General features: G+C 35.3%; 1 protein-coding gene across 2 annotated transcripts in view; it reads left to right on the top strand.

The window, feature by feature from the left end:
* PPEF1 (protein phosphatase with EF-hand domain 1) overlaps positions 1-12,835 on the top strand; it is an 829,637-nt gene that overhangs the window by 261,478 nt on the left and 555,324 nt on the right. The window contains exon 3 of one of the 2 annotated variants that reach the window (XM_044073062.1): positions 6,143-6,175. The exons of the other annotated variant lie outside the window; for it this stretch is intronic. Coding sequence (XP_043928997.1) covers positions 6,143-6,175 — 33 coding nt within the window. The remainder of the gene's footprint in view (positions 1-6,142; positions 6,176-12,835) is intronic. 2 annotated transcript variants of the gene reach the window in all.

The raw sequence follows: 12,835 nt of genomic DNA on the forward strand, positions 1-12,835 counted from the left end.
ACAATGGCATGAACCATCAGGTTTGGGACTAGAACTGATCGCAACAGAAACTTGGACTGGACCATCAAAATGGGAGGGCAGTAGCTGCAATAAACAGAATGGTGGTGAATGTCTTAACGGACTACATTCCAGAAGCAAATAAATAATGCTTCCACTCTACAGGGCCTTAGTAAGACCCCACTTCACACAGTGGGGCCTTAGTAAGATCCCACTGTGTGAAGTTCTCAACCATATAAGGAAAAACATTATCAGAACACTGGAAGTAACCCAGAGGAAAGTTACCAGAAAAATCAGTGGGATGGATAGGAAGGAATGTGACCATAGACTAGAATAGTTAGCACTCTTCTCACCAGAGACCAGAAGAGACAGGGGAAAGTAACTCTTTCACGCCTATAGTGTCTTTTTATTATATTTCAATTTAATACCTATAGCATCTTGACAGTTTTTTGGGCCTGGCTTTTACTAGGTGACTTGATAATTTATAATAGACAGCATAAGAAAGGGAAAGGTATAAGTAACAGATTGCCATGAAAATTGTTACTCTAGCATTGCTACAATGAAAATACTAGTAGCATAAATGCTACTGGATTTTTAGCTGCCTTTTTCTTTGTTTGTTATTCACTGGTTATGGCATGCTTAATGTTTCTTTTGCTGGCTTTTTTTTTGTTCTGCTAAGTGTAATATAAGCTTAGTTTTGGTAGGAATTAGTTTAAAACAGATGAATTTCATAGGTTCATGAGTTCAGCAATAATCTTATGACATAATCTCTTTCTGGAAGCCTGATGGCTCTTACATTTACCATCAAAGCTTTTTATTTGTTACTCATATTTTTCATGCCTGCATTCGTATTTCTACAATTGAGAGAATCACATGTCATCGAGGCACATGTGGTATGAAATGACATGGTGGGACAAAGAAAAAATAAATTGCCACTGTCCATCTATAGTGCGCTTATACTGGAGATATTGCTCTCTGTCTGCTAGCAGTTATGAAGATATGTGATATTTCCATATGTACATTAATATTTGCAAAATCAAGCAACTTAAAAACTATTGTAAGACAGAGGAAATGCATGATGTTGATGAACAAAATGTCATTGATATATATGGTATAACTTGCACATCTTGAGAGATATTCACTATTATTTATATTCTTAGTTATACAAATAAGCATAAAAGTTATTTTTTCTGTAAATATCCCAGTAAAGAAGAACTCAGAAAAGAATGTCTTTCTGTCATGTAAAAAAAAGGCACACCACTCGCCAGATACAGACAAATTTATTTAGCTCTTACATTATAAATACAGAATTTCATCAGAATAATTTTATCCCTTAGAAATACTTTCATTAAATAGTGTAAACAAAACAACATGATAGGCTAATTATGCATCCTGTCAGCTTTCATTTTCAAAACTGTAGCTATAGATATGTGCTTGTTAAGAACTGGGAGATTGTTGGCATTAAAGAGATTCTGCCAAAGCAGTTCTTTATTCAACAGCATTGTATACCAATCTCCAGCCTGAGCACATCTATTAACTTTTTCTAATAGAAAAAAACAAATAAATAAATGTTTATATAATGCATTGCACAAATCTTCCTTCTTGATACTGGCCAAATATTCATAATTGTTTTTGTGTAACCATCTTCCCATTTGCCAACGTAAAAAGTGGGCAATCAGGAATACAAACCAATATACACTACCCCTTTTAGTTTTACAATTGTAAGCAACCAAACAGTGAATTACCTTGGTGCAATTATGCAATGTCACATAGGAGCCCTCAAAAATATACTGGCAATACCTACAAGAGCCACATTTTGCCATGATACCCTTGTTTTCTGGTCTGTTTGGACAATTTTTTTCAAAAATGTCTTTCAAAAATTAAAACAAGATTTGTAAATAAACCTAGGGGAAGATCCAAACCTTCCTAAATCAAGGTTCCCCTTGAAACTGCCAAAATTAACTGAATGATATAAAAAAATAGTACTAAAAAAATCATTGTCACAATCCTTTTCCCTTCCTGGGGTAGGCTTTTTTAAAACAGGTGCATACCCATCTGTTCTACCTGCACTCACTAGGTTAATAATTTCTTCCAATAAACTAAATTGATAGATAGTTAAAAATATGAGCTCCAAGTACTTACAATGAGTTAAAAAATCATCATCATCCTCAGAAACCAGCTTTAAAAAATGAGTCAGTTGCCTTTTTCATAATGCCGTTCTTTTTACTCATAGTGTAGGCACTATCAAAATGCAAATAATTATTTCAAAAAGTACTTTCCTGAAATATCAGTTTCTAAATTCTTATAACAAATTCAAAAGTGAATATTGTCATGCTCAGCATTAAATAAAAAGTCAAGGAAATCTGTAGATGTCTGCAAATGAATAAAAAACTCATTTGAAAGATCTGCACCCCTGAGAATCAGACAGCAACTGAAAGCACCAAAACAAAAGAAAGAATATAAAGCGAATTGGAAAGTCCACAAATACAGTGGCAAATATAGAAAACTCATAGAACAATCACATGTTGACCAAAATTTGAAGCAGGAATGGTTAAGGAGAGGTGCCGTAAGCCAAAACATGAAATTCTAATGATGGAAGCCCAATATAGTGGGCTATGTTCACACTGATTTACAAAGTCTATTGAAAACGGGGAAGAAACAAACAAACAAATGCAAGTTCTGTAAAATAGAACTGGAAATGTTTGATCGTCTTGTTGCTAGGTTTGATACACTCATGGCTCAAGGTCTGTATAGTGAAAGTGAAAATAATATGGCTAGAGTATTGCACTGGGGCCGCAACAAAATAGAAGCTGAGAAGCATTGGATGCATGAACCACTAAGCATTATCAAGAGTGATGAATGTCTGATCACATGGGATCACTCATTATCAACTGATGAGAAAATTGATGCAAGAAAAGCAGATATAGCAGTCCAAGAAAAAAAAAAACACAAAATAGCATTAATCATAGACATTGCTGCATCCAGTGATTGTAGTCTATTGCACACTGAGACAAAGAAAGTCATGCAATACCAGGATTTTCAAGCTGAAACAAGGGCAACATTGAAGAAAGATGCCCAGGCAATTCCCATAGTAGCAGGAGCAGCAACACTAATAAAAATACTTTACATTTACAATCATATTTACATTTGTTACTAATAGATGTAACCTCATATGAACTGCAGAAGGAAGCACTTCTGGGTAATTGTAGGTGCTGAGAACATCAATGATTGTAGCCAATCCTAATTTCGTGAACTCTAATCATACCCTGACTTTGGGATGGGATCCATTCCCATCATAGTATTAGAAACCCAAAATGTTTGCAGAAATGAAAAAGATAGAAAGGTTTGCAGCTTAGGTGTTAGTTAAATTTGGTGTCACATTTTTGCCAGAATGCAAGTACAACAATATTGACATCATCTTTGATGATGTCTCAGAAGAATTATTAGTTGCTACCAAGTTAAAGCAAAGGGAAGGTAGGATATGAAGGAAGGCATAAAGGAGATTGTAGATAAAGATAATTTGTGAGGATGTTGTAGATGTAAGGGTAAAGGAGAGAGACAGAGAGAAGAAGAAAAGAGAGTAAGAAAACATGAAGAAGTGAAGGACCAGCATTAACTTATTAGGAATGGCAGAGGAGGTAAAGAATTGAAAAGAAGAGTAGTGAATGTAAACATTGCAGGGGTAGACTAGAAATGCAGCTGAAACTGGCTTGTTTGTTTCAATAAAGAATATTCCATTTTTAACTCGACTGTGGACTACCTACTATTTTATTGTTTTATAGTACATATTTTAAAGTTACAATTTTATTAGTGAACTAGGAGCATAACATATTTCAAGGAGTGAACTTCACACCCTCCACACTGCAAAGTTTCTGCTTGTTTTTTTTTTTAAGTATAAATCATTATTGCATAACATAAGAAATAGTGGTAGATTGTTTAAGAGCATAAGCAAGCAAACATAAGGATCAGTGACCATTGCTGAACTGAGAGGTACAAATGGAGAACAGCGAAGTGTTATCCTGCAGTATTGAAAGAATGAATGGAGATAGATAACTGAGTTGAGCAGATAAACAGAAAATCATCATCCTGCTGGATTATGGTTATTTCCTGAGCAAAAGAAGTACACATTCTTTACAAAAAGTAAGCAATGCAGAAGACCAAGAGCAAATTCTTGAGGAACTCCTTGCGGTATGGGCTCATGGAGTGAAAGGGCTGAGTTCCATTTTATCTGATTATAGAGATACATGGAGAACCATTCAATGTAGTTTGGAGGGATGCCTAATACAAAAATTGAGTTGATAAGGAAAAGGTGATTCACTATAATAAATAATTTGATAAATCTCGGAAAAGAGTAAGACTTCCCTTATTTAACTCTACTCTAGCTGTGTCAGTCAAAGATGGGTGAATAGTGTCAGCTACATAGTGAGCGCCAGCATCTGGTTTTGATGGACTCAGAAACTTGCATATTTGAAGGAGAGTGAACCATTATCACTGTGTGGCTTTTAAGAGTTTGAAGAGAGGAGGTAAGAGACCTGTTGAGATACCTTTGAACTCTTTCTAGACAAAGCTAAAATAATGGGAGAACAAAAGCCCACAGAGTGCAATTTTTAAATATTCCTCTAAGTCACTTAACCAAGTTAACAGAGCAACATGTTTTGAATAAATGTGCATTTTCTGAACAATAAAAATGTGAAACATAAATGTCTGACATTATTGATCGACTGTAATCCACCAAGAGTTACTAGAAAAATCAAAAATTTTACTCATGACAGGACAGAAATATAAGGAATATCATGGGCATTCTGCAAAATCAGAGACAGCTGTAAGAGAGGTAAAAATGTTCATATCAAATCATTAAGTGAGGTAGATGACCCTCCATATGGAGTGTGAGAAATAACAGATTCCTTATTATTGTATCTGTTGATTTATTGTTATGTATATAACCCAATAAGGTGACTAAACCACAAACATTTGTGCTACAAATGCATAATTACTACTGGATTTTAAGCTGCTTTCTTCTTTGTTCATTATTCATTAGTTCTGTCATGCTTAATGTTTCTTTTGCTGGATTTTTGTGTTGCTAAGTCTAATTTGAACTTAAAATGATTTTTGGTAGCAATTAATTTAAAAACAGGTAAATTTCATAGGTTCACAGGTTTGGAAACAAGCTTATGCCCTACTGACTTTTTAGAAGCCTGATGGCTACCTCTGCTTATTAAAACTTATATCAGCAAGTCCTTTTTAAAAGTGTAAAGGGACTGGCATTGTTTTAAAACCAGTGGACGTTTGTTTCAAAGCTGAGGGAGTAGATGAGTGAGAAATCCATGGCTATTGTTACTGTCTTTAATGGATATTTAAGTGTGAGTACTTCTGCATGCCAAGGATGGAAAGTCTCAATACCAATAAGATCTTCTGTGGCCTAAAAATCCAAGGCAGACTTATCCTGTATGAGTTCTGTAAATGCAAAAAGTGCATATGAACTTTAGTTGCTGTGTAATTTGCATTCTGTTTGCCTTGTATATCCTTATATATTAGGTTGAGTTTAGCTGATTAAATGCAAGTTCCATGCCCTTATTTCTGATGTACATTGAAGAATGCTTGCTAAGTGAATACAAAAGATTCATTTGTCATCAATCACCTTTGTAACATTTTTCATTCACGCTTTTTTATTTAGGATGCTAGAAGCATCCAATAATGTCAGCACAATTTCTGAAATTCTTAGTCTCTAAACATTAGAAATCACATCTGAAGACATCTGCAGTCTCAGTGAAACATAAATGGATAAAGATTTAGATTTTATTTGACTGACTTGATTTGTGAACGTGCTTTATGATACAGATTTAAATTAAGGTGGTCAAGAATGTAAATATAAAAATGTATATATTTAAACATTAGCTCAGAAACTAGCAGTGCCAGTTCCATGTCATAAATTTAGAATAGCTTTTATGTTTCCATTTGCAGAAAAGTGACTTTTGGGTATTTTTGTCCTTTGTACTACTTGATCCATGATCCTTCAACTTTAATTTTTCTTCTGCAATGCTTGCTCTGTTTATCAGTGATTTGCTGCTTGGCTGGTTTTGAATTCTGTAGAAAAGAAAGACTTATATGTCATATTATTATTATTATTCAAATATTCTGCCTTCAGAAGAGTCTCAAAAGACTCCCTCGCCTTTGATAGGTAAGCTTGTGTCTAGCCTCTTTGTCGCTTTGTTAATGATCCCATTAAGACAGCTTTGCTACATAATTGTAATGGATGTTTACAGTATGTGAATATTTTTTTGTTTTATGTTTTGTGTTTATTGTACATGTTTTGTGTCAGTGATTGGTAATCACCTTGGTAAAATGTATTCCACATTAGGAACAAATTAAGTAAAAAAAAAACTTTATTTTAGGATTAAGCAAACAGCTTTGGCTCAAAAAGTAGATACTTTCCACTGCAGATTGTAACATTTGAAGTACTAATGACATCTTAGTTGCAAAGGTAGAACATTTACAGATATCTATTTATTCACAGTGTTTTTAAGCACTGTTATTCTTTACTAGAAAATCTGCACTCACACATGACGTGTATATGCAGCTGTATGTCTGTGTGTTGCATATGTGTTTAATGCTAAAGTAGGCACATATATGCTATATCTGTTGTGTATACATCCTGGCTATGAGCATAGCAGTAACTGCAACTGCTCTGCTATGCGTCCTTGCATGCATTTATGTGGATAAGCACATGCTGTGGCTATGTATATATGTAGTGGCTACTGCTTTGCATGTAATCTGTAATACCTATGTAGCCAAATGCAGTATGCATGTCCAGGCTGTGTCTGTGAAGCCATTTGCAGCTGGTAATACACAGAACAAACTGACTGATAACAAAAGACTTCAAGACAAGATTTCATACTGCTGTGGCAGTTTTGGTTTTCTACATTCTTCTTTTCTTGGTTGTGTGATTCTTCCTGTGTTCCAGTTAACTTTAAATTGTTAAGAATTGTGGTCTTATAATATTTTCTTAATTACACATTACTGTCAGATATGCATAACATCTCCAGTTTTATTCTTTATTCCTCAATTTTTACTTTCTACAGTCTGTTAGTGGATGATTAATGGTCTCATTCAGTAGCATTCACTTACTATGTAATGTGTATTAACTTATATGCTGCATATATGCACAACTTAGTAACATACTCACAACATGTACATATTTATACAACGTAAGAGGAATCTGAATACTGACAATAATCTCTATGACATCAGCAACAGGTATTTTATTATTGCTTGTTGAAGTGGTAAAATAAAGTTTACTGGCACCCCCCGATAGAAACATTAGATATTAAAACTTTACCTGGTCAAATATACATTTGTTGAATATGTAAAGCATAAATGGCCAGTTCTGCATATGGATCTGGAGACATCTTAAAAATGTGATCGATCTTCATGGGGCAGAGGGGGGGGGGTATGACTGAAGTAAGGCCATTCCACCCACTCTAGCCACCACTCATCCAGGGTCAGACCACCTATGAAGAGTATTAAGTGCCACACCTTTTACAGCTAAAGGTCATACCCTCTCCATTATCCAAAAATCAGTAAATCATCAGCAGTAAAGCAATCAGTATCAGCATTAACCATACTACTTTTATTTTATTTATTTATTCCTTCTCAGACCCTTTTCAGTCATGAGCCAGGCTAAAAGGGTAAAACAAGATCCATTCAAATTAGACCAACATGTATTACTGCTGTTTGCTACCAAATGCGTCTCATTACTTTGTACTCTATGCTAACACATACATTTCTTTGCAAAGCTATACCACAAAATACACACTGTATTCATAAGACAGAGAACATTTATCAAGAAACCCTAACCCTAACTGTAAACTTGTTCAGAATTAAACAGTGTACACACAAACCACATCGATCCATGCCTAAAATGATATATTCTCCCTCAAAATAATCCTTTGTCCTATCCATGCATCTTTTAGGGGTTGGAATATGAAAATATACATACTAATCTTGGCTAGCTGTCATATAACTGCATTATAGCCTACCATTCCTACGTTCCTGGGCCAACAACGGTTTCCTTAAATTTACAAACTGATATTTTTACTTGTTTATTTATTTGCTTGATAGCCAAGACATTGAAGTGAGTCACAAGGACCTATTTTTAGCCACCGCCTTGAGCCATCAACACATATCAAGTAGAAGTGTAATTTTGAAACTAGGTATGCAAAGCTAAAAAAAATAGCAAGAATAAACATGCAATAACAATAAACAATAACAAAGATTTGTGCATGGCTACAATACCATAACTCATACTTGGAGAATGGGCAAACTTTACATCAGCACCTTGACTGGAAAATGAATGTTCTTCTGCAGGGTATTAATGTAGAAGTAATGCCTGGTGAAAAATGAGTCTGCCACTTCAAGGCAGCATATCAAGCTGCTGTGTAGCTCAGACAGAAAAAAACAATGGTTCCCATTATTTTATAGAAACAAGAGAACATAGTGGAATCTAGGATATCCAAAAACAAAGTGCAGCAAATAAAAGATGCCCAATGCTGAGAGTAAAAACACTTTAATTCCAGGAAACAGATAAAAACAAATAAAAACAGGTAAGCGCTTTCACGATTGCTCGCTTCTTCAGACCTTAACAAACAGTATGAAAAAACAGGCCTCTAAATACAAAAAGCTTCCAATTAATTAAAAACAATTCAAATTGTTAGGTATTAACACTTATTAGTGTACTAGGCCTCTCTTCTTTAGGAGAGGCTTTAAAGCAACAGCACTATTCAAACCAGGTGGCACATATGCTTTAAAGTTGACAATCTGCCCAATAACCCTTCTCTCACCTATAGCAAAAATTATGGCGAGATGTATTCATCACCAAATTCTTAATCATCTCCTCGAAAATCACATTCTAGTTCATTGCCAACATGGTTTTAGACCTTAACATAGCACCACCACAGCTCTCCTATCCTTTACTGACTGTATAAATAAAAATCGTAATATCAATCTCCTATCCTCTACAATTTTTATTGACCTATCCAAGGCATTTGACATGGTGAAACATGAACTATTAATAAACACACTTAATTCTCTTGCATTAGATACACACTCAATCAAATGGCTTTAATCTTACCTAGGAAACAGACAGCAAGCAGTCCTCTGGGGCAATGAACTGTCATCTCTGCTCCCTATTACTCTTGGAGTCCCACAAGGTTCAATCTTGGGACCGCTCCTCTTTACCATTTTCAGTAATGATCTGAAAACCTCCCTTCCTCAAACTACCTGTATACAATATGCTGATGACTCAACTTTAATCTCTTCCACCTCCTCACCTTCCCAACTTCAAGCCAGAACCCAAAAAATATTTACCTTAGTAGTAAACTAGTTCCATCAATGCTGTCTCCTCCTCAACCCTAAAAAAACTAAATTACTACTGCTTACCCCTACTCATAAATCCCCCGCCATAAACTTCACAGTCATATCTAAAAATGGCACCAGAATAGTTCCTGACATTACCACCAAACTTTTGGAGGTAACAATTGATCACAATCTTAATTTCGACACCCATATCAACCTAACTATCAAATCAGTGAATAGAAAACTTGGTTCCCTATACAGAATTAAACCTTTTCTCACTCCTTCAGCCAGGACTACTATAGCCCAAACTCACCTACTCTACTCTCCTCTATGCTTGCCCAATCTTTACAAACCTCTCCAAAAGCAATATCAATAAGTTGGCCACAGCTTACAACAACATAGCCAGATTTGTCTCTGATACCCCATATCGTACCCATCACTGCAAAAACCTAAAACTTCTAGGATGGTTTGAACTGCAAAGCCAGTTTCTTTTTCAGCAACTCATAATCATTCACAAGATTCTGCATCATTCCTCAAATACTCCCATACTCAGAAACCTTATTATCCCCTATCAAAATCTTGCTACCTTACGATCTGCCAACAGACTACTTGTCTCTACCCTAAAAGCTAACAAATCTGGTGACTCCCTATTTACTAACTCGATTGGTTACGCTTGGAATAAGCTACAAAGTGAACTTACATCCCTGACTTCCACTCCACTTTTCAAAAAACAACTTAAAATCTTTGTAAAATCACAATGGCTATGTCCATTCTCAAATCCTGACTGACACTGGCACCTCTTGGCTTATCACTCTTAAGTCTATAATTTCTGAATTCCTCCTCCTTTGGTGTTTCTCTCCTCAAACTCTTCCAAAAGTATTTTTCTTTAGCATAAGTAATATCTCCCTACCCTTGTTTGTCATGTCCTATGACCGTACTTTAAAAAATATATATGTATACATAAGTGTGTTTACAGTTTTTAATTTGAGTATTACTAGTATATATTTAATTTGCTTATTATTTTTATTCAAAATTTCTTGTATTGTATTAGGAGCTTATCTCCCCGGGCCTACGCTGAAAATGGACATATACCCAGTCGGACTTTCCTGGTCAACAAATGTAAAATAAAATAAAATTTAAAAAAATGTATTTCCCAAAGGTAACTATACTGCACTCTTTTGCCATTTTAGGTGAGCCTGTGACTGATACATGCAGTGTTGGTCTCATCCAAACTCTGCTTGTGTATCTGTGTATTCAGTGGGAATTTAACAACTGTACCCAGTTTCAAGTGGTCAGCAAACTTAGCCACAGTCCCTTGACTTCTGCTTTCATATCACAGATGTAGATGTTTAATAGATGAAGGTGGCGGCAGAATAGTGCTCTGTGGAACCCCGCTGGTGACACTACTCTGACTAGATGAGATAACCCATTCCTTAACATGTGAGTTCTCCCAAAGATCCAGTTGTCTATCCAGTAGCCTACACACAAGTTTATGTTAAGTTATTAGAATTTATTACTGATAATCAAACACAAAACACCAAAAGTAAACCAAACCCTGGGACCTTCAACATTGGCCCCAATAAAGGCTGTCCCTCCTGCAACTTCACAATTCACCAAATACAAGCAACTCCAAATGCAAATAGATGGTGAAGTAGTCTCTCCAAAAATAAAAGGTAGTCGGCTGACAGATAAATATCAATATTTATTGTTAAAATCTACAACATGAAACACACACAGCTGGATTTATTACTGATACCAGAATGTGAGATTGTGCCAAAGGCCTTCCAAAAGTCAAACTAAGCAGGATGGATTGCCAGGTATTCATCTAAGGATTTTGTGATACTCTTGAAGAAATTGGCTAGGTTTAGTAGGTACAACCTACGTTTTATAAAAACCAAATGACTCCAGGGTTTGTATGTCATCTGTTACTACTTATCAGTTGTCCATAAGTTTACAGATGATACTTAAGGGGCTAGTAGGCCAATAGTTTCTTGGCTATGCTGTGGGGTTGCCTTTGTTCCACTATTTAAACTCAAGATGTTTAGGAAGCAGTTGGTTCTAGACACTTTTTAGCAGCACTAGGAAACACACCAACAAAATATTGAGCTCTTTGAATCTGTTTATTGCTAGAACTTCATCAGAAATGGCTATGCCTTAACCAAACCTAGTATAATATGTGAGAGTTTTAAGAAATTCATGTTGACTGTAACAGAGAAAAGATTGATTTGAATATTGCAAGGGGTGATTATAATAACATGTTATATGCAACAGAATTACACTAGCAATTTACATTAGCAGCTATGCTGCAATCTGGTTTGAATGCTGCAATTAGTTTAAAAAGCATTTTAAATTTAAGAACACAGAAATGAATTGCTTGTTTTTGGTGTTTTTAGTCATGTGATCTAAATGGGTGTATTAAAAGCAGTGACTGTGACTAAGGGCTTACATCTGATGAAGTTATACAGAAAGAAAGCAATCAATATTTTGTCTCTATGTTTCCTTGTGTGATTTATTACTTTTGCTTCCATTTCTTATTTATTGCACAGTCTCTCAGTGTACTTATTAGCATAAGCAAGGCACAGGTCTCCTCTTAAGAGCCCATATAACATGGATTATAAGGACACTGAGTCTAGCCTTTCCTGATGACTAAGATTTTTCAGATGCAAGACTTTTTTTTCTCTCTAGGAACCTCTGCAGTTTCTCCAGTTTTTTGATGTATCTAGTGAGATACATGTATAAGATTACATTATATTCTATAATAGGTCTAACCAGGGTTGAGCACAAGGGAGTAACAGCTTCCTTGTTTTTAGATGGAATGTCATTTGTGTTTATTTATGAGTGCTACTTTGCCCTGGTTTGTGGATGAAAAGGGCCCATAGACTAGTCCACAGACAGATCAACAGAATGTTAAATAAATAAAATACAGTAAACTCTCAGTTAACTGGAACTCAAGCAACTGGCAAAAAAAAAAAAAGAATAAATACAGTACAATTTTCATGTGTTGCACTTTCTGTTTTTCCCCCGCAGAAACATAACCTTACATTTTTAGAATGTTAGAGTTTTAAAAAGTAAGATAGGAATAAATTCCTCCTCCTTCTGATGAAGTCATGGTGTTTTATTAAATGAATGAAAGCGTATAAGTTTTGTGGTGCAGTTCGTTCCTGGTCTTTGGTTTGCTACTTTTTCATTTTTACTTTTTTCATAGTAATAAATTCCCTCTCTCCCCAATCTGAGAACAAGTCAAATCAAATAAATAGTATAGGGTACAGTATTAGTCAGGCCTATTTTTAATATTAACTATCAAGCAACCAGAAACTACAGTTATCCGGGATCTACCAATCCCCATGGGTGCCGGTTAACTGAGAGTTTACTGCATCTAGTTTTGTATAACACTGGATGAAGGTTTTGAATGATACATATATTACTAGTCACTGTGTAAGTTTTAGGATTAGGAAGTGGAAGATTAAAGCTGAACTGAAGTTGGGAT

Source organism: Protopterus annectens, chromosome 5.part1, assembly GCF_019279795.1.
Source record: "Protopterus annectens isolate FY-2018-M chromosome 5.part1, PAN1.0, whole genome shotgun sequence".
In the NCBI taxonomy this organism is placed as follows: domain Eukaryota; kingdom Metazoa; phylum Chordata; order Ceratodontiformes; family Protopteridae; genus Protopterus; species Protopterus annectens.